Source organism: Dicentrarchus labrax, unplaced genomic scaffold, assembly GCF_905237075.1.
Source record: "Dicentrarchus labrax unplaced genomic scaffold, dlabrax2021, whole genome shotgun sequence".
NCBI classification, from domain to species: domain Eukaryota; kingdom Metazoa; phylum Chordata; class Actinopteri; family Moronidae; genus Dicentrarchus; species Dicentrarchus labrax.
The window spans coordinates 22926582-22952855 of NW_026136713.1; the positions used below are offsets into that span (position 1 = coordinate 22926582).

The window sequence follows — 26274 nt, forward strand, 5'->3', positions numbered from 1 at the left end:
GTGGTGGTGGTGGTGATGGTGATGGTGATGGTGTTGGTGTTGGTGGTGGTGTTGGTGATGGTGGTGTTGTTGGTGTTGGTGGTGGTGATAATGGTGATGGTGATGGTGTTGGTGATGGTGTTGGTGGTGTTGTTGGTGATGGTGGTGGTGGTGATGGTGATGGTGATGGTGTTAGTGATGGTGTTGGTGGTGTTGTTGGTGATGGTGGTGGTGGTGGTGATGGTGTTGGTGATGGTGTTGGTGGTGTTGTTGGTGGTGGTGGTGATGGTGATGGTGTTGGTGTTGGTGATGGTGTTGGTGGTGTTGTTGGTGTTGGTGATGGTGGTGTTGTTGGTGTTGGTGGTGGTGATAATGGTGATGGTGATGGTATTGGTGATGGTGATGGTGTTGGTGGTGTTGTTGGTGATGGTGGTGGTGTTGGTGTTGGTGGTGGTGTTGGTGGTGGTGTTGGTGTTGGTGATGGTATTGGTGTTGGTGATGGTGGTGGTGTTGTTGGTGGTGTTGTTGGTGTTGGTGGTGATGATGGTGATGGTGATGGTGTTGGTGGTGGTGTTGTTGTTGTTGGTGTTGTTGGTGTTGTTGGTGGTGATGGTGATGGTGGTGGTGTTGTTGGTGTTGATGATGGTGTTAGTGGTGTTGTTGGTGTTGGTGGTGGTGGTGGTGGTGGTGGTGTTGGTGATGGTGATAGTGTTGGTGTTGGTGATGGTGATTGTGTTGGTGATTGTGGTGGTGGTGTTGTTGGTGATGGTGTTGGTGATGGTGGTGGTGTTGTTGGTGATGGTGGTGGTGTTGTTGGTGTTGGTGTTGGTGATGGTGATTGTGTTGGTGATGGTGGTGGTGTTGGTGTTGGTGATGGTGATTGTGTTGGTGATGGTGGTGGTGTTGGTGTTGGTGTTGGTGATGGTAGTTGTGTTGTTGGTGATGGTGTTGGTGATGGTGATGGTGATTGTGTTGGTGATGGTGATGGTGTTGGTGATGGTGATGGTGATGGTGGTGGTGTTGTTGATGATGGTGTTGGTGATGTTGATGGTGGTGGTGTTGTTGGTGTTGGTGATGGTGATGGTGGTGGTGTTGTTGGTGTTGGTGGTGGTGGTGATGGTGTTGTTGGTGTTGGTGGTGGTGGTGGTGTTGTTGGTGTTGGTGGTGTTGTTGGTGGTGGTGGTGGTGATGGTGTTGTTGGTGTTGGTGGTGATGGTGTTGATGGTGGTGGTGGTGGTGGTGGTGATGGTGTTGATGGTGATGGTGTTGTTGGTGTTGGTGATGGTGGTGATGGTGTTGATGGTGATGGTGGTGGTGGTGATGGTGTTGATGGTGATGGTGTTGTTGGTGTTGGTGATGGTGGTGATGGTGTTGATGGTGATGGTGGTGGTAGTGGTGGTGATGGTGTTGGTGGTCATGGTGTTGTTGGTGTTGGTGGTGGTGGTGATGGTGTTGTTGGGTTTGGTGGTGGTGGTGATGGTGTTGTTGGTGTTGGTGGTGATGGTGTTGATGGTGATGGTGTTGTTGGTGTTGGTGGTGGTGGTGGTGATGGTGTTGGTGGTGGTGGTGGTGGTGATGGTGTTGTTGGTGTTGGTGGTGGTGGTGATGGTGTTGTTGGTGTTGGTGGTGGTGGTGATGGTGTTGATGGTGATGGTGTTGTTGGTGGTGGTGGTCATGGTGTTGTTGGTGTTGGTGTTGTTGGTGGTGGTGATGGTGTTGATGGTGATGGTGTTGTTGGTGTTGGTGGTGGTGATGGTGATGGTGTTGGTGGTGATGGTGATGGTGTTGTTGGTGTTGGTGGTGGTGGTGGTGATGGTGTTGATGGTGATGGTGGTGGTGGTGGTCATGGTGTTGTTGGTGTTGTTGGTGGTTGTGATGGTGTTGATGGTGATGGTGTTGTTGGTGTTGGTGATGGTGTTGGTGGTGGTGGTGATGGTGTTGTTGGTGTTGGTGGTGGTGGTGGTGATGGTGTTGGTGGTGGTGTTGTTGGTGTTGATGGTGATGGTGTTGTTGTTGGTGGTGGTGATGGTGGTGGTGGTGGTGGTGTTGATGGTGATGGTGTTGTTGTTGGTGTTGTTGGTGGTGGTGATGGTGATGGTGGTGTTGTTGTTGGTGGTGATGATGGTGATGGTGTTGGTGGTGGTGTTGTTGGTGTTGGTGGTGGTGATGGTGATGGTGTTGTTGGTGTTGATGATGGTGTTGTTGTTGGTGTTGGTGTTGTTGGTGGTGGTGATGGTGGTGGTGGTGATGGTGTTGATGGTGTTGTTGGTGATGGTGGTGGTGGTGGTGATGGTGTTGTTGGTGTTGGTGGTGGTGGTGTTGATGGTGGTGGTGTTGTTGGTGTTGGTGGTGTTGTTGGTGGTGGTGGTGGTGATGGTGTTGTTGGTGTTGGTGGTGATGGTGTTGATGGTGGTGGTGGTGGTGGTGGTGGTGATGGTGATGGTGTTGATGGTGATGGTGTTGTTGGTGTTGGTGTTGGTGATGGTGGTGATGGTGTTGATGGTGATGGTGGTGGTAGTGGTGGTGATGGTGTTGGTGGTCATGGTGTTGTTGGTGTTGGTGGTGGTGGTGATGGTGTTGTTGGTGTTGGTGGTGGTGGTGGTGGTGATGGTGTTGTTGGTGTTGGTGGTGGTGGTGTTGATGGTGATGGTGTTGTTGGTGTTGGTGGTGGTGGTGGTGATGGTGTTGGTGGTGGTGGTGGTGGTGATGGTGTTGTTGGTGGTGGTGGTGGTGGTGATGGTGTTGTTGGTGTTGGTGTTGGTGTTGGTGGTGGTGGTTATGGTGTTGATGGTGATGGTGTTGTTGGTGTTGGTGGTGGTGGTCATGGTGTTGTTGGTGTTGGTGTTGTTGGTGGTGGTGATGGTGTTGATGGTGATGGTGTTGTTGGTGTTGGTGGTGGTGGTGATGGTGTTGGTGTTGGTGTTGGTGGTGATGGTGTTGTTGGTGTTGGTGGTGGTGGTGGTCATGGTGTTGTTGGTGTTGTTGGTGGTGGTGATGGTGTTGATGGTGATGGTGTTGTTGGTGTTGGTGATGGTGTTGGTGGTGGTGGTGATGGTGTTGATGGTGATGGTGATGGTGTTGTTGGTGTTGGTGGTGGTGGTGGTGATGGTGTTGGTGGTGGTGTTGTTGGTGTTGATGGTGTTGTTGTTGGTGTTGGTGCTGGTGGTGGTGGTGATGGTGTTGATGGTGATGGTGTTGTTGTTGGTGGTGGTGATGGTGGTGGTGGTGGTGGTGTTGATGGTGATGGTGTTGTTGTTGGTGTTGTTGGTGGTGGTGATGGTGTTGATGGTGATGGTGGTGTTGTTGTTGGTGGTGATGATGGTGATGGTGTTGGTGGTGGTGTTGTTGGTGTTGGTGGTGGTGGTGGTGATGGTGATGGTGTTGTTGGTGTTGATGATGGTGTTGTTGTTGGTGTTGGTGGTGGTGGTAATGGTGGTGGTGGTGATGGTGTTGATGGTGTTGTTGGTGATGGTGGTGGTGGTGGTGATGGTGTTGTTGGTGTTGGTGGTGGTGGTGTTGATGGTGATGGTGTTGTTGTTGGTGGTGTTGGTGATGGTGGTGGTGGTGGTGGTGGTGGTGATGGTGTTGATGGTGATGGGGTTGTTGTTGGTGGTGGTGATGGTGTTGTTGGTGGTGGTGGTGATGGTGGTGGTGGTGATGGTGTTGATGGTGATGGTGTTGTTGTTGGTGGTGGTGATGGTGTTGTTGGTGGTGGTGTTGATGGTGATGGTGTTGTTGGTGGTGATGGTGTTGTTGGTGGTGGTGGATGGTGTTGTTGGTGGTGGTGTGTGGTGATGGTGTTGTTGGTGGTGGTGTTGTGGGGGGGGGGGGGGGGGGGGGGGGGGGGGGGTTGGTGTGGGGGGTGGTGGGGGTGGTGTTGTGTTGGTGGTGTGGTGTGGGGGGTGTGGTGTTGTTGGTGGTGGTGTTGATGGTGATGGTGTTGTTGGTGGTGATGGTGGTGATGGTGTTGTTGGTGGTGGTGGTGATGGTGTTGTTGGTGGTGGTGTTGATGGTGATGGTGTTGTTGGTGGTGATGGTGTTGTTGGTGGTGGTGGTGTGTGGGTATGGTTTTTTTTTTTTTTTTTTTTTTTGGTGTTGGTGGTGTTGTTGTTGGTGGTGTTTTTTTTGTTGTTGTTGGTGTTGGTGGTGGTGGTGGTGGTGGTGGTGGTGGTGTTGTTGGTGGTGGGGTGGTTGTTGTTGGTGGTGGTGGTGTTGTTGTTGGTGGTGGTGTTGGTGGTGGTGATGGTTTGATGGTGATGGTGTTGTTGGTGGTGATGGTGTTGTTGGTGGTGGTGGTGATGGTGGTGGTGGTGATGGTGTTGATGGTGATGGTGTTGATGGTGATGGTGTTGTTGGTGGTGGGGGGGGTGTTGTTGGGGGGGGGGGTGGGGGTGTTGGGGGGGGGGGGGGGGGGGGGGGGGTGGTGTTGTGGTGGTGGTGGTGGTGGTGTTGGAGGACTGCAGTGGATGTGAGAGCAGCTGTTGCAGATTCTGGATCAGTCTCTATGTGTCAGTGTTATTCTGCTGGAGGGCAGTTGGCATCAGTTGAGCCTGTAAGTGGATCTGGAACCGGTCCCAGAACCATCAGAACATTAGAACCATAAACACATTAAGGAGCGGCAGCAGGAACCAGTTTCATGCTTCAGCTCCACATTTCAGTTTGTGTTGGACACTGCTTGTCTCTCCACAGCCCTCTGGTTCCCACAGTCCTCCCCCCGTCCTCCCCCCTGTACTCCCCCCTCCTCCCTCGCCCTGTTCTGGTTCTGGTTCTGGTTTCTTTAATGTCAAACAGTAAACAGGTTGGCAGCAGGTCAGACTAACTCTTATTGTTCCTCTAACAACGTCTGACAGAACACTGAACACAGTTCTAGCTGCTAATGTAGCTGCCGTTGGCTAGCTGCTAATGTAGCTGCCGTTGGCTAGCTGCTAATGTAGCTGCCGTTAGCTAGCTGCTAATGTAGCTACCGTTGGCTAGCTGCTAATGTAGCTGCCGTTGGCTAGCTGCTAATGTAGCTGCCGTTGGCTAGCTGCTAATTTAGCTGCCGTTAGCTAGCTGCTAATGTAGCGGCCGTTGGCTAGCTGCTAATGTAGCTGCCGTTAGCTAGCTGCTAATGTAGCTACCGTTAACTAGCTGCTAATGTAGCTACCTTTGGCTAGCTGCTAATGTAGCTACCGTTAGCTAGCAGTAGTTTTAGACTTTAATAATTATATTTGGTTGTTTCTGTGAACTGCTCATGTGTTTGTTTGACTGCGTTTTCTTCTTCTCTGGTCTGATTAAAGTCTCTCAGTCTCTCAGCTGAACTGGACGTGTTCCGGTGGTCCAGCGGTCCGGTGGTCCGGTGGTCCGGCGGCCCGGCGGGCGGGAGGAGAAGAAAACGCCGTTTAGCATCAGAATATTTCCTTTAGTCTCACCTGTCAATCTTAAACACAGAGTTTTTCTCGGAGACCTCGGGGACGGTGGGAGGTTTCTGGGGGGTTCTGGGGGGTTCTGGGGGGTTCTGGGGTCTCTAATCCTGCTGTCAATCTCAGTGTGTTGGCGGAGGGGGGGGGGTCCTCAGCAGGATTGTCTAACCTCTGTCCAGGGGAGGCCTGTCCAACACGTTAATTCCTCTATTGACAGATGTCCAATCAGAGCGTCCGGCTGCGATCGGTCCTGCATGTTAATGAGCTGCAGACTGACTGCAGATCAGCTCCGTCAATCAATAAGATCACACTAACTCACTGAGCACTCCTTACACACCCACCTCCACGTCTACACCTGCCCCCCCCTTGGCTGTGGGACGGATCTGACGCTTCCTTTAAGTTCATTCAAAACTGTGGTTGGTTGATGTCTAAGGAGAAATAATACGTTTAAACTCTAAATCTTATGAACAACATTGGGAGAAAAATTTTTCAAATTAATTACACTTTTATGCTAAATACGATAAAAAATACAAATCCAAACAATAATGAAGAAATAACCAGAAGTGCTTTAAGTGTAACTCTAACCGCCTTAAATCAGCAGTTTTACTATGGAGGTTTTGTATTGGAAGCAAACGTTTGCTGTTTAAATACGACAGAGATCAGAGCTCGTTCCCCGCCGGCTGCAGACGATCTGTTCTTTGTTTGGAGTTGTTGTAGCACGCCGGCGTGCAGGCGAGGAAGAGGAAGTGACCGCGTTTGACATTTATATGTTTGAAATTTGAGATTTGGATTTACTATATATATATTTTATATAATTACATTAACCATATGAATTCACTTTTAATCTGGGTTACACAAACAGAAACAGAATCTGCAGTACGCCATAAATACCTGATGTTGTACAGGTGAGGGTCACCTGAGGGGTCCTGGGGACTCTAGTGGACCCTGCAGGAGGTCTTTGTGGTTCTGCAGCCAAAGAAGAGATTTAAAAACAATCAACAGAATTATATCAGTTACATATCAGATATTTCTGTTTCTATCACAATAAGTTCACATTCAGTCGGTCTCTGTTGGTATTTACCGCTCTGTGATAATCAATAAGCAGCCGCCGCCGTGGTGTCGGCGTACAGCAGTAATCATGTCGTGGAAGTGGTTTACATCCACAGTGTGATGATCATTATTACTTTCTATTATTGGAGGCAGCAGCAGCTTCAATATCTCAGCTCTAATAATAGACACATTAACAAACTCTCATCCTATTAAGACTCTTATTACCACCGCACTAATTATTTCCCTCCCTGCTCCGACACTCGTCTTACAGGATCTCCTTCTGACAGATCGTCTCTCACCTCCTCCTCCTCCTCCTCCTCAGTGAGAAGAAGAACTTCAGTATTTCTCTTTGTTTCACAGTCTGACATGTTTCTGTTAATAATAAGAACTGTTTATTTACAGGCTGCTGCCCTTTTATTCTTCTGCTAATTGAATCGCTTTGTTTTGTTTTTATTCATTTACATATTTGTCAGTTATTGAGAAACTGCAGCAGCAATAATAATTCATCATCTTCACTCATCACATTAATGAGCTTTTATTCAAGTAAAAGTACCAAAACCACCATGTAAAGTACTCCATTACTCTTAAAATATAACTTAAGTTAAAGCACAGATGTATTATAATTATAACGTATTAACAGTATCAAAACTAAAAGTTCTAATTATTATTAATTAATAATATTAATGAATCAACACACAATAGCAGTCAGGTTACTTTTAACTGTTTTAGACAGTGAAGTTAGTATATTGTTAGCAACAACATTAGCAATCAAGCTAACGTTATCCAGCTAACAGCACAATCAGACAATATGTTCCACTAGCTTAGCATTAATGTTAGCTTTGACTTTGGACTCTGTGTTGGACTCTGTGTTGGACTCTGTGTTGTGGACTCTGTGTTGGACTCTGTGTTGGACTCTGTGTTGTGGACTCTGTGTTGGACTCTGTGTTGTGGACTCTGTGTTGGACTCTGTGTTGTGGACTCTGTGTTGGACTCTGTGTTGTGGACTCTGTGTTGGACTCTGTGTTGGACTCTGTGTTGTGGACTCTGTGCTGTGGACTCTGTGTTGGACTCTGTGTTGGACTCTGTGTGACCTGTGTTGGACTCTGTTTGACACTGTGTTGTGGACTCTGTGTTGGACTCTGTGTTGGACTCTGTGTTGTGGACTCTGTGTTGTGGACTCTGTGTTGGACTCTGTGTTGGACTCTGTGTTGGACTCTGTGTTGTGGACTCTGTGTTGAGGTTGGACTCTGTGTTGACTCTGTGTTGTGGACTCTGTGTTGGACTCTGTGTTGTGGACTCTGTGTTGGACTCTGTGTTGGACTCTGTGTTAGACTCTGTGTTGGACTCTGTGTTGTGGGACTCTGTGTTGGACTCTGTGTTGTGGACTCTGTGTTGGACTCTGTGTTGGACTCTGTGTTGGACTCTGTGTTGTGGACTCTGTGTTGGACTCTGTGTTGTGGACTCTGTGTTGACCTGTGTTGGACTCTGTGTTGTGGACTCTGTGTTGTGGACTCTGTGTTGGACTCTGTGTCTGTGGACTCTGTGTTGGACTCTGTGTTGCTGGACTCTGTGTTGGACTCTGTGTTGTAGACTCTGTGGACTCTGTGTTGGACTCTGTGGTGGACTCTGTGTTGGACTCTGTGTTGGACTCTGTGTTGTGGACTCTGTGTTGGACTCTGTGTTGGACTCTGTGTTGTGGACTCTGTGTTGGACTCTGTGTTGTGGACTCTGTGTTGGACTCTGTGTTGTGGACTCTGTGTTGGACTCTGTGTTGGACTCTGTGTTGGACTCTGTGTTGTGGACTCTGTGTTGGACTCTGTGTGTTGGACTCTGTGTTGTGGACTCTGTGTGGACTCTGTGTTGCCCACTGTTGACACTCGGGAGCATAAAGGTCACAACCTTTGACCCTCATCCTACATAGAGACACATAGAGATCAGTCCACAGACAGCAGAGGGACAAAGCTCCACTACAACCTGTTCACTCTCTGCTCACACACACTGATTCACTATCTGACATATGGAAGCTTCAAATATACAAATGAGGAATTATTGAACTAAAAAGCTCCAGGAAATCTGAACATTGACTTTATTACTGTATCTTCGGATAGTTCGACTCACTAAAAGCTCCTGATAAAGCCAGTAAGTGGACTTTGAGTTGGGATTTTTATCCTTCTACAGCTAAAGGTTGAATTAATGTAAATTATCTTCACTGAATATTAAAACCGCTGCAGTCTGATGGATGTTACACCGTCAGAAGATCTCTGCTCAGACTGAAAACAATGCAGATAACTGATGTGTTGGTTCTGATGAGCAGTGGAAGTCTCGCTCGGCTCTGAAGCCCGTCGCTCCTCCACATCCTGGCAGCGGCTGAAACCGCACGGGGAAACATGTCAGGAAGCGTGTCATGGGAAAACAGCAAACTGGATCAGGGAGCGGGCGGGAGGCTCGCCACATAAAATGATTCCTGGGAAAAATCTGGCAGAAATACCTCCGAATGTTTCTGATCCGGCGGCCAAATGAGGCTGCGAGTCAGAAAACTGGCAGGAAGTCATTTTCTTCTTCTGGTGACCAAACAGGGTCAGAACAGGAAGTAAACGTGGACAGAAAATAACGAACCAGGAGTTTCACTTGTTCTCCTGTAAAATATCAGAAGAATAAAACTCAAACCCACTAACATTCAAACCTCAATCCACTGCTGAATAATAAATAATGAGCTAACTCATAGGAAGAAGGAGCCGAGATGTGACGGTATCTTCAGTCAGTTTGTGCTCATTAAATTAAAACCGTTTATTTGCTTTTATTCCTTTAACACAGACAGAAATACTCTAATTGCTGATTCTCCTGAGTTTGCTTCAGCAAATTTGACAACTGATGGCCTGAATTTCAGGTTTTTTTCTCATGATGCTTGAACATGAAAGTGAATGTGAAGTTAATAAATCACCTGAACGAAACTGGAGATTTTTCTCTTGAAGCTTCTGTTGTGAGAAAGCAAAGTGAAAAGTTAAACTTTACACACAGTGGAGAGAAACGTCCATTTTCTTCCTCTTTTCTTTCTGTCTGAATCCCAAAATAATCCGATTTAAAGAGTTTTTCACACCCGCAGTCAGAACCTCACAGGTGGAGCTGATCTGATTCTGGTTTATGTTATATTTCTTTATTCTGAGCTGCAATTAAACTTTAATGTTTTTTAACTTAATGCTGATAATAAAATATGTTAATCTGATCATAAAAAAAATCAGCATCATGAATCCGACTCTTGACGTAAACAACAGCACAGCTAACCCCTGTGACTGCGTATGATTCATTGTGGTAACCCCTGTCTGACCTGATTCACCTGCGTGTTGTCGCATTATTTCAGTGGAAAGGTAACGTAAAAAGACAGAATAATGTAAGAATATGAACGATGATGGCTGAACGTAAACAGCAGCAACACGATAGTGACAATAAAATGGTTTCATTCAGTCAGCTCCGAACTCATCTGTCGAGGATCTGGGATGTTGAGGGAGCAGGTCTCTGTAAAGGTTTGTCCAGAAACCGGACATAGTCCAGGACCAGCATGGCTCCTATCCGGGTCTCTACCTTTCCTCTTGGGGCTGATCTGGTCTGCTGCTCTTCTTTAATCTAAACCACACCGGACTATTTCTGTCTTTGTTCTTCTTCTTCAACAATTTCAATTATCCTTTAACTTCCAATCGAACCCCTGAAATGTCCTCAAAGACTCCCTGAACCCCCTGAAGGAAGACCAAGACCAGGACCCAGCCACCTGGACTCATAACAACCTCAGGAACAGATCGTAACGTTGATTTGTTCATTCAGTGTGAACAGAGACACGTCTTTCGGATTATAGAGTGTCAACAATGATCCTTAAATAATATAAATAATTAATGATAATTTAATTTCTCTTCTTCCAGAAAAACTTTCAGCCTTGAAAACAAAATGTGTATTTGAAGAATTGTTAAACGTGAAAAACTAAATATAATAGTTATTATTGTTATTTTCTGTTTAATAAATATATTTATATATAAAATATATAAATAAACATTTTCAGTTGCAACTTTTTTATTTTCAAGCACTCTAGTTGAAAAACTGAAATAATGACATTAAATGTTAAACTGTACTGAATCAGTTGCTTTAGGTTTTTACAGTGAAGCTATAAACTGTATTTTAACGTCTTTAATGCTCCTCAAATAAAATCTGTTTCTGTCGTTTGCAGCTGAAGATAAAATATTCTCTGAGTTCACCGTCGTCTGCAGAAACATCACAAAATCCTCTCTGCACGTGCTCAGATCCTCTCAGGACTGTGTGTGTGTGTGTGTGAAAGAGAGAGAGAGAGAGAGAGAGTGTGTGTGTCTGTGTGTTAGTGTCGGGGGACGTGGCCTTACATTAACCCCGCTGTGAAGGTTCAGAGCAGGATGAAGAAGAGAAGGGTCGCTCCTCCTCCTCCTCACTGCAGTGGAGAAAAAAAAGATGAAATCTGAGTGTGAATAAAGGTCAGCCTGTCACACACACACACACACACGCACTCACACTCACAGACACATAAACACACACACACACACACACATTTTGTTTTATTTTATTTTCTTATTGTTCACAAAACTTTATTTAAAAATGTTAACTCTTAATGTGACCAAAGTCTCCGAGTACAGTTTTCATTCTGGTTGTTTTTTAACATCCTTTCAGGTTCTGAAGAAGCACTTCCTCACTGTTAGATCCACTGATGGAGAGTGTGGTGATGAAGAGTGTGATGATGAAGCGTGTGGTAGCTGTGTTTGAACAGTGTGTTGCTGTGGGTTCTTCTGTACATCATACTGTAGATAACTCGCTCAGACGGCGTTCTCCTGTAAAGGTGAGTTTGATCTCAGTGGGACTTCCTGTAAAAATAAAGGTCAAATCAAATAAATAAAATTATTGAAGATCTTCAGTCTGTGGCAGCAGAGAAAAGATGTGAACAGTTTCTGCTAATGTGCAACAGCAAACAGGATCAGAGTGAATTATATTTTCTATTAATGTAATAAAGTTCATTAATGTACCGACTGCTGCTGAATGTATCTGTGAAATGTTCAAAGATGGTTTAATATTAAATACCTAAATCTGACTGACATCACTGCTGTTTACCACAACAACAACAACAACAACAACAGTTCTGACTCTTCGAATGTTCATTTATTTTTTCCCCGTAAATTTCCTCATAAAACTTGACAAACACTTTTAAATTCAGTTTATCAGGTGTTTTGCATAATAATGCAAAATAAACGTATTATTATTTATCAGCTATAATTTAATTATCACTAATTACTTTACTCTGATTAATGTGCAATAAACTGGTTCACCAATACGGCAATTTAATTTAAGGATTTAGCTATTATTACTATTTATTCATTATTCTGTCATAGTTATTAGATATTGTAATACATATTTAATTTAATGTTCTTATTACTATTTTGTGATGGTGAGTAACGACACAGATTTCCCTCCGAGGATCAATAAAGTGTTTCTGATTATCGACTAATATTCTGTCTGCACAGATAATGATCGTGCATCTCGAATAATTATGTTTTAAGTCATAAATTGAACAAAACATTTCTTTTTCTTGGTCCTTTTTAGTGTTTTAACATTTATTATTTAAGGTGGAAGCAGAGCAAGGCATTAACCAGAGTTGTGGGTTAGATTCCCTCTCACACTGAACTCCAGTAGCTGCAGCCACTGTTTCCTTCCCTGTAAAACGCTGCTGCATTTTCTCCTCAAACCAAAGAGAGAAAACCTCCACAGATCCAGGACCGAGTCGACCCATGAAGTGACCCCGTGGACCGCAGCTCTGTGGTGGTTCTTGTGGTGGGGTCTCGATCCCCCCTCCTCCACGTTCCTGGCTGGGATTCCTCCGGGATTCCCTGACTTCTCTGAGAGTTTTCTGTCTGCAGGAACCCCTGACAGCACTCTCTCTCTCTTTTTAAAGAGAAACATCCAGAAATGGGGGACTTCTCTTTCTGTGCTTTGGAAACGTTGTTCTCATGAGTCTCTGAGGTGTAATCTGGATTTAATGTAGAGCCAGCAGCAGTCGGAGAACAGGAACCCTGCAGAGAGGATCAACAGTCCGAGTCCACACAGATTTTCACTTACAGCTGCTGAAGTTCTGCTATCTGCTGTCAGTTAGTTTTAGACTGAAGAAAGAGAACAATGAATACTTCCTGACGCCTGTCCAAGGCCTCCACATCCTTAAGAACCCCCAGAATCCTGTCAGGACCCTTAAAACCTCCTCCAGGACCCTGAAACCCTGTCATGTGACTTCTAAAACTCACCAAGAACCCTCTCAAGGATCACTTGAATCCTCCCTGGATTCTCTTAAACCTACTTAAGGACTCTCAGAGAGCTTTACAGCCTTCTTACTGAACCCAGTCAGTAGAACCTCCTGCAGAATGTCTTATAACACTATAACCTCCCTAAGAACCCGATCTCGTCCAGGGGTGCTTAGAAATCCTCCAAGGACTACAACCCCCTTTAGAACATCCTCCTAGAGAAGAGTCCTAAAACCATCTCAGTGACTGCTGGACCCTGAATATACCCACCGGGAACCTTGAAACCCCGTAAAGTGACCCTTAGAACCTCATTATTGACCCCTGATATGATCTCAAGGACTGACTAGAACCATTTCTCCTAGAACATCTTCAACATCTCAAGGGCCCCCAGACACCCTTGTAAGGACTCCTAGTGACCCAAGAACCTCTTAAAGTACACCTGGATGTCTCCTAAGGGCCTTTGAGAAACTCTCAAGGAGCGTGAAACCAAGTCAGTGACTGCTGGGACCCCCTGAAGGACCCGGAGAATCACATTAAAGTGTAACTGATCTCCGTTAACATTAGCACACAGTGTATAACTCTGTATGTTTGTCTGTGTTATTGCAGGACTTTAAATGTAAATGTGACTGTAAATGTTTGTCTTGCATGCGGCTGGATATTGAAAACATTCGCTCAGTTATTCTTATCAGGCAGTGAAAACACTGCGCGGTGCCTTCAGGGAACCCCGGCCTCGGACTCTGAGAACACATCAGACTGGAACGTGATTTATCCGATCAGACGCTGTATTTTTAGAAAACAGAAACCTCTCAGACACAAAAGAGGCGATGTGGTGCGGAGGGGGAAGCCGCTGTGGATCCTCCGGGGAGAGATCACCTCGGGGGGCTCCAGCAAAGGTTCAACATTATGGAAATGAACATTTTTTTTCCTCCCGCTGTTGTCTTTAAAGTGATCCGAACACTTTGTTTTCTTTTGATGTTATTGTGTTCTTCATTTCTCCATCGCCTCAGACGATGCTGGTACATATTCGTGTCGCTCCCCGGTGACAGTCGATATTAAAGCTACAGCGTGAACACGATGATGAAACGCGGGCGGGAAAACCGACAACACGCTCGCTGGAAACCTGTTAACCTCCATCAGCTGCTCAGCGCTTCCTCTTTTTCCTTTTTTCACGTGTGACTCCACTTCAGCGAGAGCTGCTTTTCATCTCCAGGCGAGCGAAGACAAAGGAGGGCAGCAAAGGTTTTTACTAATTATGTTTCAGAAAGCAAATTAAACTGGAGAGCAGAAACCGAACAGGTTCATGTGATTACATCAAATGGGTTTTTAATGACTTTCATGTTTTATTATAATTATTTTGTAGAGCAGAAACATTACAAATATTTAGTGTTTTCAAACAAAGAGCCTGGATATTTAATGTGACGGGATAAATTAAGTATATTGAGTGTACCAATTAGTGTTTTAAAGAGATTTGTTCTCATTTGAGGGAGTGAATGATTTTTTCTCTTTAAACTGATCATGTACAATCTGAATATTTCTGTCTTCTGTCTCAAAGAGAAATGTTCTGGATGATTTCATTCTGAAGCCTTCAGGTATTTAACATTTGCCTTATGTCTTCAGAGAGCTGAGATATATTACACACGTCCAATTTAGCAATATAATTCAATCACCCTCGAGGGAAGTGAAGGTATTCCTCAAACTTCTTGTTTTTAACAATTTTCTGGAGTCTAAATTGTTTGAAATTGTTTTGTTTTTTTCTGATATTCTTCTCTAAAAACTTTACATGGTTTTTATTTTTCTCCATAGTTGCAGGTTGTGTGTTTTTCTGCAGCTATTAAAGGTTTCATATGTAAGATATTGAAGCATTTTCCAAGTCCAAAGTCAAAGCTAACATTACTGCAAAGCTTGAGGAACATATTGTCTGATGGTGCTTTTAGCTGGATAACGTTAGCTTGCTTGCTAATGCCGACAAATTGCGAGCTAGCTATCGTAGCAAAATACTGTCAGTTAGCTTCATGCAGACTCTCGGGGGCCGATCTGGCTGGTTCACCATTTGCAGGTTACTTTATCTCGCTTACATTAACTTGCTAACGTTATCGCTAGTTAAATACTATCTGAGTGGATCTGTTATTTGGCTAACGTTAGCTTCCCCAGCTAACGTATTTATCAACAATAAATGACGTAACAGTTCAAAACAAAGGAGTGACGAACATACGGAGCGCTATGAATGAAAAATAATGTATATGTGAATTTATTTGTATTTCTTAGTGTTTGAGCAACAGGACGCCGACTGCAGTCAGTTTTATCTCAATCTAAAACATTTATTCACAGTGAAACTTTCTCCTGCTGTAACATTGTTCATTTTTATATTTATATATATTTATACATGTGTATATTTAAATCAAACATTTCTGTACATATCAAAGACATTTATAGTGAATCTAACTTTTATCTTTCTTTTATTTGTATTATCTGATATTTCTCCAGTGTTTTTATTTATTGATTATATTTTGTACCAATAATCTAAAGTTATCAGATGACAGTGCAGTAGTTGAGTAAATGTACTCAGTTACTTGCAGCACAGTGACTTCATGTGTTGGAGAGGTTGTGACCCTCTGGTACAGATTTATTTATTGGTCTGAACAGAAGTAAAATCTCTGTCCCTCCTTCACTTTTCATATTTCACTTTGTCTGAAATCACATCCAGATGTTGTCGTCGGCTCCCCGTCCAGCTTCCTGTGTCCAGTTCCCACCGAGCGCTGGAACGTGACACTTTCCCTGGAAAATATAATAAAACAGAAAAAGCACAGTGCAGCTATTTCCTTTCATAAATCTGCTGCTGTGTGTCTTACTGTAGCTCTCAGGCTACATTCACAGTTTTAATGGCAGAAGCGTCGGCTGTAAATCCACGTCGACAGCGCCCGCCGGCCTTTCATCGTCCACCTGAGCCTCTCTGGATTTACGTCTGTGATAACTCCTCCCATCCTCTCGGCGGGCGATCGGGTTGCAGCGTGTGCGTGCGACCGTCCGACTGTCTGTCCGACAGTAAACACCGAGCTCACCTGTCGACACACCTGTAGGATTTATCGCTCAGTTGGCTTCTTCTGCTCTCTGAACTCCTGCAGCTTCAGTTTGAGTAGATTTCTATTAAAATGCTGCATTTTTAAACAATTTAAGCAAAAATAAAAGATGAATGTTGTTTTAAATCGACTGTGTGACGAACCAGAGACGCTGTGGTCACATAAAGCTCCGACTTCACTGTAAAACCTAAAGAGTCAGTTCAACTCAAACTGTCTGAGGGAACAAATCACCTTAAAGTGCTTAAATTTATTCATTTAAGCATGAAAATATATTTGAGTACAACTAACTTATTTATTAGTATTTATTAAGATCAATTAATTGTAAATTACTCTCATATGCTGCATTTCTCTAAATTTAAAAGGTGTGAACAGAATAAATCTGAATAAAGTCACTTAAATCAATACTTTATACAAATGTTTCCATTTGAATTTAATTTACTCAGTTTTCTTCCACTAAATCAAATTATTACATTACCTTTAAAAATGGTTAATAATTAATTATCAAAAGCTAATTTTTGGGGCTTAATGTGTTAAATTATATAAAGTGAACTTAACGAAAATCTTAACTTAAATCCCATTACTTAAAACACTGAACACATTTAAGTTCACTGAAACAACTGAATTATATCTTCAACTGTTCGTGTTTGAGTTGGTTTAATTTATTTATTGAGTGACTCCAGTTTGTTTAAGTTAACTTTATTTATTAAACTATTCAGTGTTTTTCAATTGTACAGATTGTTCTGGTTGATGGATACAAGATGGCGTAAAGTTACAGAGTGAAAACCTTTTATTTATCTAAAGTAACACTTTTCAGATGAATGTGATTTTATAAGTTAATGTTACAGAACTCGTTAAGTATTGTAATCAATAACTCAGATGAGCTCGATCAATAGCAGCTGATTTTATTACAGCTGTTTTGTATGAACCTTTATTTAAACCCGTGGAGTATCGACAGTTGCAGCTGTGTCACAGGAACCAGTTAAACCCTCAAACACCAGTCAACTCTGACTCCAGGCCAACTTCCTGTTCAACCCGCCTCCTCCAGCAGGAAGTGACATCATGCACCGGCTGGATTAGAGGCCTGAGCCGCGGGTCGGGCGCCGCTTTAGCTCCGCGGGCTAATTGTGTCTCTGGTGGTGTGTGCGGTTTCCAACACAGAGACTCAAACAGGTCCAAAGTGCAGTGGACCTGAACGGACCAACGCCGATGGATACAGAGCCGCCATTCATCTGGACCTGGCCCGACTCTGGTTCTGGTCCCTGATAGAAACCAAGTGGATCCACTACTGTTTTTATTATCATCTAGAGATCCTCAGATCAGACCTTTAGAGCCAATAACACCAACAATTCTTCATGTTTTACACAATATTTCCCTCCAATCACAAACTTACTTCAGGCTGACGGAACGAGTCAGTGAGTGTGTGTGTGTGAGTCCAACACAGAGTCCAACACAGAGTCCACAACACAGAGTCCAACACAGAGTCCAACACAGAATCCACAACACAGAGTCCAACACAGAGTCCAACACAGAGTCCACAACACAGAGTCCACAACACAGAGTCCAACACAGAGTCCACAACACAGAGTCCACAACACAGAGTCCAACACAGAATCCACAACACAGAGTCCAACACAGAGTCCAACACAGAGTCCACAACACAGAGTCCACAACACAGAGTCCAACACAGAGTCCAACAGAGTCCAACACAGAGTCCACAACACAGAGTCCAACACAGAGTCCACAACACAGAGTCCAACACAGAGTCCACAACACAGAGTCCAACACAGAGTCCACAACACAGAGTCCAACACAGAATCCACAACACAGAGTCCAACACAGAGTCCACAACACAGAGTCCAACACAGAGTCCACAACACAGAGTCCACAACACAGAGTCCAACACACATATTGTCTGATTGTGCTGTTAGCTGGATAACGTTAGCTTGCCCGTTAACAAAACAGAAGCAAAATGCTGCCAGCTAGCTTGTGTGATATGATTTGGCTGGCTAACTTTAACTTGCTTATTATCAATATGTGAGTGGATACGTTAGCTGACTAACATTAGCTTACGAAGTATTTTACAATTGTAGTGAAGGCTAGCTACTAGCATGCCTCGGCTAGCAACTATCCGACTCAGCTACTGGTTTGACTGGTCATTAGCCTCTGAGGCTAGCTAGATTAGCTAGATCAATATCTTCTCATTAGTCTTCATGTTGTTCGTTATCCGGCAGCGAATAAAAAACTGATCTGAAGTTATTTATCTGAGTTTGAGTGTAAACGCTGTCGACAGCTGATCCTCAGGTTTAATCTTCCTTCCTGAAGCTTCAGTTTCTGAAGGTTGAGCAGAGAGTACGGTGGCCTGCAGGGACACGAGTCTCAAAGCAGGTAAAGGCCAGAATGAGTGAGTTTACCTGCCCGAGGCGTTCAGGTGTTACTGCAGTCAGAGACTAATTTAAGTGGTCTTTAACTCCTGGAGGGGGTCGCTTATAAAACTGATCCAGTTTCTCTGTAAAACTGCAGTTGGTTATCAGAATGTACGGTGGCCTGGAAGAGCAAAACACAAGAAATCAAACAGTACAATGGTTGTATCTGACACTGTGTTTATTTGTTGTTGTGTTTCACACTCCGAGGCCGCCGTATATTTGACCTATAAAGTATAACAACATAATTCATTAACCGTCTGTCTGTCTGCGCTCTGATAGAGATTTAAAGCCGACTCTCTGAACGCCGTCATGTGTTTGTTATTAGAGCGTCCGGGTTGGCGGCGGCGGCGAGAGCCGAGAGAAACAGTAAAAAGGTGTGAGTGACTGCCGGCTGCCGCGACCACCTGCAGTCCTAAATTGGGCAATTAGAGCGGCGAAGTGTTTTCTTAGTGGGTAATTCTCCGTAATGAGTTCAACAGTGCAAATGTGCCCGAGGCCCCACCTTCACCCCTCGTAAAGGCGGGAAGAAATCGACATCACGCCGCGTTCTCCGGCCTGTCACTCTTTTTAATCTCCAGCTTCAGCAGAAAACACGCTCCTCTCCTCCTCCTCCTCCTCCTCTCCTCCTCCCTTCCTATGATTCATTGACCGGATCCCCAAAGAAGCTGCAGCCAGGTCGAGTAAATCCCCCTCTCTTAATTAAGATTTCTCTCACCCGTCCTCCCCCCTCCTCCATCCTCTCGCCCTCAACCCGGGCTGAAAACTTCTGCGGCTGACAAGAAATCAATGCGTCCGGGGCGCTGGGGCTCAGGTATTGGATTGCAGGTGGACCCAGGAGGAGCCGCCCCCCCCAGGCCGCCACGGTGAGCTGTCCGCTACCGTTAGCCCGTTAGCCCCCGCCGCCGCTGAGATGTGAAGTCTTTGGCTGCCGGATAAAAATGTCAAGCACTAATAGGCTCCATTGTGATTAGGCGAGATGGAGTTCACAAATCCTCGGTAGAAAATCTGTTAGGAGCGATCTTTACAAGGTCTTAGGGTTTGTCGGCCGCCCGGCTCCTCCCCCCTCCCCCCCAACCTCTTCTCTTATTTTCCAGCAGCCTCCGAGGGAGCGCCGAGGAATCGCGGCGATAAATAAATAATTGTCTGAACTTTTCCGTCAATTAGAAAATAAGAAAACTTGTTGCGAAGCCCCGGCAGAATATTCATGAGCTGCCTCGTTACCCCAGGACGCGGCTGTTTTCAGGGATTTGATTGAACCCCGGTGAAAGCGCTCTCAGGTAGAAAACATTATTTACACTTTGTTGAGGATTTCTCTCCCCGCTTCTTCTTCTTTCCACTTTTTTCGTGTTATTTTGCCTCAAAGTTGAATCCGGGCTGGGAGTCTGACCTCTCGGAGCTGGAAGGTATCGGAGCTGCGAGAGAGGAGCATAATTTATTTAGAAATAGGCCCGTGTTTAATCACCTGAGAGGCTGCGGGACTCGGAGGGTTAACTGTTAAACACCTGCAGACAAACAGAGAGCGAGCAGCACGAACATAAAACTCCTCAAGTTTCTACCAAAGTGTGAACAATGAGAAACACTTGCATTAATTGTGGAGTTGAGCAGAAAAACTCAGAGCAGATATTAATGTTTAATCCTCGTTAATCAGAGCTGATCAGTCGCAGAGAGCTCGGGTCAATATTCAGAGTCTGTGTTAACAAACTGGTTCTTTCTGCTCCGGTCGGCGTCTCCAACCTGCCGCCGCCGCTGCCGCCGCCAGGCCCTCAGAGTGCAGTTAGTGGAGGAAATGAAGGATGGCGGTTTATAAACAGGTTAACGGGCTGCGCCGAGGTCGAGGAAGTCTTCATGGATCAGGTCTGTGAAACTGGATCCATTCACACAATATCTGAATAATGTTGAGCTGGTTCAACTTAAACATTTAACTTCATTTGAGTCGTTACACAAAGCGAGTTAACTGAACCGACAACGTTCAATAAGATTAAAATATTAAAATAAGTTCCTCATTAAAGTGAACAGTAGAGATTTATGTTTATTATTTATGTATCTGGAGTGGAGTAAACTTATTAATAACTCTTTAAATTAACTTAATTAATTAATGGATCAGGTGTTGTTTTCTTCAACAATAATGTTTAATGTTAATTTATTCAGGTTGATTCAACTTAATTACTAGTTTTGGGTCCAACTCATTTTACAGTTGTAGATTTACAGTAAATCAAGTTGATCCAACACAATTATTTAATCCTGAAATAAAACTATTGGTCAGATAGAAATATGTTCTATGATTTAATGAAGTTATAACAGAACAACAAACAAGCTGTTTAACATTATTACATTCTTACATTATTAATAAATCTGTCATTGTATTCAGGGAACGTTTCGCCTGTCAATCAATAATCTATAATCAATGTCATCATATCCCCTTCATGCGTCAGCGTTGTGGTTGTCTGTCAGAAGCTGTTTATTATCCACTGTTGATGCTTTTTAACTGTTATCAGATATTTAGTTCTGAAAGTGAAGCAATGTTTAAGTTGTCAGTAAATATTTTTTATTCAGAATCATTTTTATTTGTCAGGTATTTGTGCACATACAAGGAATTTAACTTTTACGTTGCTCTCAATGTACAAACACAGATTAACAGTATATTTTATTAATAGTAATAAAAACCTTCAATATAAACATGTTTTTATATTCTTTACTATAATGAACATAATAAGACACATAAACTTTCATATGTACATATATATATGACGTATTTATAAAATAAAATTGTATTATATTGTCTGTGTATTATTTATATACGTATATATTGTATATCTTATATATTCATGTTACTAACTGTGATTATTGAAGCATCCAGTAGGCAAGTTTTAAAAGACTTTTATATACTTACTGTTATATTTTATTATTTTATTCTAATATTCAAATATGTTTGTTTCTATATGTTCAGCTCCTTTAAAACAGGACAGTTAAAGTTTAAAGAACCAGTCGCTCTCAAATAAAAGCTAAAATAAAAAAATGTAAGTCTAAATTCTTCCTTTTTATTTGAGCTGATGATTCAGAATCAATTTTAATTTCTGCCAACAATCAGAAATACATTTACAAAGATTTCACATTTTCATAGAAGACCCAACAACCAACCATGTAATAAGAAAACTACATTATGTCCATAATATAGTTTAGAACAGATCATATATAAAGTAATAAAGTATAAGTATATATTTAATGTCACAATAATCAGGATCCTGAGGGTTTGACCACTTCCATCATCAGTGATGAAGATCACAACCTGCAGCTGACCCAGAGGGCACCACTGAGCCACAATACCAACTGAGAGTCAGTGCGAAGGATATTCATCTGTTCATGAGTAAGAATAAATGGTTCTAATGATTAAAGTAAATGTTATTAATTTATATCTTCAAATAATAAGTTAATTGGTTTTCATTCTTTCTATAATAATAATATCAATAATAACATGAAGGTCCCGACTGTCTCCACGAGTAGAACCTGAGAGACGTTCAACAGATCTGCAGCAGGAGAAAGTGCAGTTAACAGAAACACTCCTCCTCCTCTTCCTCCTCTTCCTCTTCCTCCATTATTCTTTAAACAAACCACTTCCTGGAAACACCGTCATTCTGTGGATGAACCAGCAGTCAGAACTGAAGAACGATTAGACGCCGTCATAAATTGCTTACAAATGGCCGTCTTGTTCTGCCGCGTTTTCACGACAGTTTCTGTCCCAGATTAGCTTATTACAATACCATGCGTGTCAGAATCAATGCCTCACATTATTCCTGAACCTCCCTCCCTCCCTCCTCCCTTGGTGCAGATGTGAGTCCCAGGTGGATTATTTTCAATCAATACGGCGAGCGCGGCGGTTCTGGAGCCTCTAAATATCCAGGATTGGCTGAGCGGAGAGCGGCGGCCTGACCCGAGCAACGATCCGTTCCATAATCACCTCGGACCGGCGGATTCTTTTACAGCCGCTGGAGTTTCCCTCCCAGGCTGCTCTGCTGCTTTTAATGAATTTCCTGTCTTACGGCCTCAGAAATGTCAACACTCAATCACGCTGTAATTGAATTTCTCCAGCAGTCCAAGATTTTCCTCTTAAAGCTGAACCATTAAAACATTCTTTTGTTTGCACTCTTGGAAAACTTACACGGGCTCTTTTTTATTGTTGGCTGTGTTTCGTAATGTTTCTAACAGCTGTGAGGAGGGACGGGGGGGCGGAGGGACGGGGGGGGCACTGCTGCAGGACGGGGGGGGCACTGCTGCAGGACGGGGGGGGGGGGACGAGGACTGACTCTAACTGCCTGTGAACATGTTTCAGCTCTTCTTCTGTCCTTCTCATCAGTGTGTAGTTCCTGCCACTGGGGGGGTTCGAAGCTTAGCTACTATTAGCTTCTCCAGCTAATGATAGTAACGCTGTAGCGGTACAAAGCTAACGCTGTAGCGCTACAAAGCTAACGATGTAGCGCTACAAAGCTAACGATGTAGCGCTACAAAGCTAACGCTGTAGCGGTACAAAGCTAACGCTGTAGCGCTACAAAGCTAACGCTGTAGCGGTACAAAGCTAACGCTGTAGCGCTACAAAGCTAACGATGTAGCGGTACAAAGCTAACAATGTAGTGCTACAAAGCTAACGCTGTAGCGGTACAAAGCTAACGATGTAGTGCTACAAAGCTAACGATGTAGCGGTACAAAGCTAACGCTGTAGCGGTACAAAGCTAACGATGTAGTGCTACAAAGCTAACGCTGTAGCGGTACAAAGCTAACGATGTAGCGCTACAAAGCTAACGATGTAGCGCTACAAAGCTAACGCTGTAGCGGTACAAAGCTAACGATGTAGTGCTACAAAGCTAACGCTGTAGCGGTTCAAAGCTAACGATGTAGCGGTACAAAGCTAACGCTGTAGCGGTACAAAGCTAACGATGTAGCGCTACAAAGCTAACTATGTAGCGGTACAAAGCTAACGATGTATAGCTAATGATTTATCGAGCTAAAAGCACCATCAGATAATATCTTCCACAATGTGTATATTTATATTATAAAGTATTGTAACTGGATTACTTTCTTACTTTAGGATTACCTCAACACCAAATACAGACACAAGAAAAGAAAGATCAATAAGATTATTGATCGAAGATCAGATAAGACTTTATTGATCCCACACTCACTACAGCAGCTCCAGATACAACAGATACACAGTCAATAGAATAATACATATATATTTATGTATATACTATAAACATCTTTTACAGTACAGGTCTAATATTATTAATATTAGTAATTTTATTAATATTATTAATATTAGTAATCTTATTAATATTAGTAATTTTATTAATATTAGTAATTTTATTAATTTTATTAATATTAGTAATTTTATTAATATTATTAATATTAGTAATATTAGTAATTTTATTAATATTATTAATATTATTAATATTAGTAATTTTATTAATATTAGTAATTTTATTAATATTAGTAATCTTATTAATATTAGTAATTTTATTAATATTATTAATATTAGTAATCTTATTAATATTAGTAATTTTAGTAATTTTATTAATATTATTAATATTAGTAATATTATTAATATTAGTAATCTTATTAATATTAGTAATTTTAGTAATTTTATTAATATTAGTAATTTTATTAATATTAGTAATATTAGTAATTTTATTAGTATTAGTAATTTTATTAATATTAGTAATATTATTAATATTAGTAATCTTATTAATATTAGTAATTTTATTAATATTAGTAATCTTATTAATATTAGTAATCTTATTAATATTAGTAATATTATTAATATTAGTAATATTATGAATATTAGTAATTTTATTAATATTAGTAATTTTATTAATATTAGTAATGTGTATGTAAGGCACAGTACAGGTTTTACATCAGGTATTAAACAAACGTTACAGACAGCTGACTGATCGGCGTGCAGTCGACCCAACGAAGGCTCGGACCGGCTTACAGATATTTATGGATCTCTCTTTTTATTCTCTCCGTCTAATTGGCTCACTGCTGGATCGTTCTCGGGGCCTCGGAGCTCAAACTGGCGGCAGGGGGCCCGTTCCTGCGAGCGGCCCCGAGTCTCCGGAGAGCGCTGAGGGCCCATAAAGGAGTCCGGACCCGGGCCTCTGCTGGATCCTCTGAGGACACTTATCACCTGTAATGAACAGGGGTCGGAGCTGACCCCGAGACCACCACGCACCTCCTCCACAACTCCTCCTATATCCACTCCTCTTCCTCCTCCTCCTCCTCCTCCTCTTCCTCCTCCTTTATGTGATCACAATCTGATCTTATACAACAATCTGCTCCACACTGATCAGCTACATGTTAACTTACAGGGGATTGAAACGATCAATAGATTTGGATTTGTAGTTATTAATTAACAATACTTGCGTTATATAGTTGTAGTGCAGTTACAGACGTCATTTTCACATCTAACTGGGTGAATTAAAAGTTGGTGATTGACGGTTGTAGTGAGTTTTATTCTGTTTCTGTCCAGTTAGAAGTTCACGATTATCTTTTCAGTAAAATTAGTGATTTTATAAATGGAGTCTGGTTGGCCGAACGCGGTTGCTGTTGCTCTTGTGCGACATCTAGTGGCAGTGAACTTCATATATACAGTATAACCTTTAAGTAAAGGATCTTCCTCCTCCTCCTCCTCCTCCTCCTCGGCCCTCATCGAACCTCTTCCAGGACGGACTCTGGACTCTTGTTTTCTTTGGCCCCGGCATGCTCGTATCAACTCGACCCCGCGACGGGGAATCAATCACCGCCGACTGGAGCTCAACCTCCTCAATATGAACTAATTTGATTTCTGAGTTATAAGGCAATAAATAACTGCCATAAAACAACACTCTTATAGCCGTTTTCCTCGGGAACAAAACGTGTATTGTGCCGGCTCTAATTAACTGCAGGTTTTTATTTTTTTCCCGGGCCATCTGCGGCGTCCAGTCACATTCCAGCATGTTTTATTTCTTAATGAAAAGGAGCGACAGCGTTGAGCCGGAGAGCAGCCGGACGCACAGAGCCGGACTGTGCGGCTGCGGGAGGGGCATCGGCGCTGGGTGTTCCTGCCAGCAGCTATCAGGTGTTTGGGCGGGTTAAGAGTAGATTAGGAGGGTGGTGTTGGTGCTGTTGGAGGGCGGGTGGGAGTTCTCTCTCGGGTCCCCGGGGGTCACTTCAGGATGTGTAACCTGATGTAATTGCAGGCATTAAGTGCAGCGAGGCCCCGGACAATCTCCCCTTTTGTGGAGTGAATTAAAGAATATTAGCGGCGGCGGCGGCTCGCTGCTAATGGACAGAAAATGGATCGGTGTGCAGTTTAGGGGGTCATTAGAATACAAAGCTGGTGTTAAAAGGGGGCTTGTCGCTGGCTCGAGTCCAGGGTGAACTCTGCTGCTCAGGCTGTAAATCATGTGAGAGTTGTGGAGCTCTCTCTGCACTCAGGATGGAGGAGGAGGAGGAGGAGGAGGAGGAGGAGGAAGAAGGTGAGCTGGCACCCACTCTCTCTGTTTCCTCTCAGTTTGGGCGTCCACGCGACGATAATCCCACCCAGCCACCCACAGACTGCCTGCTTCCTGTTATTACAGCAGAATTAGGGAGAAATTATGACAATTTTCAGAAATCTTGAGTCCAGAAGAAAGTATGGAAGAAATGTACGGAAGCCTTTTCCTGCCAAGGGAAAAAAACTGAAACTGAAATTAAAAACCTCTCTTTTACTTTACTTTGGAGAATATAGACTTAATCTTTGTTTTTTACATTATTTGTATGTGTGTTGTTTTTTTTTGGACATTTATCTTTATTTTTAGTTTTACTTTTTATTGCACAATTCTACTTATGTTGGTTCATTTTGTTTTATGTGTTGTTTCCATGTGAAGCACTTTGGGCTGTATGTTTGAATGAAAGGTGCTTTATAAATAATGTTGAGTTAATTTAAAATCTCTCATAAATGAATAAAATGTATGGTTTTTAAGTTTTAGATTAAGTTTTGTGGCCAGAATAGAGAGCAATCGAAAGTGTCTCCCACCCA

At 43.1% G+C, this 26274-nt stretch overlaps 1 protein-coding gene and 1 pseudogene across 1 annotated transcript; both read right to left on the bottom strand.

The window, feature by feature from the left end:
- Nucleotides 1–1207: 1207 nt before the first annotated feature.
- Nucleotides 1208–2908, bottom strand: LOC127374640 (uncharacterized; annotated as a pseudogene).
- Nucleotides 2909–3220: 312 nt separating this feature from the next.
- On the bottom strand, nt 3221–3700 carry LOC127374666 (uncharacterized; the record flags this gene model as incomplete). Its single annotated transcript, XM_051420286.1, has 1 exon — nt 3221–3700. A coding segment is annotated over one exon (480 nt), but the record flags the coding sequence as incomplete, so codon positions are not given.
- Between the last annotated feature and the right edge of the window lie 22574 nt (nt 3701–26274).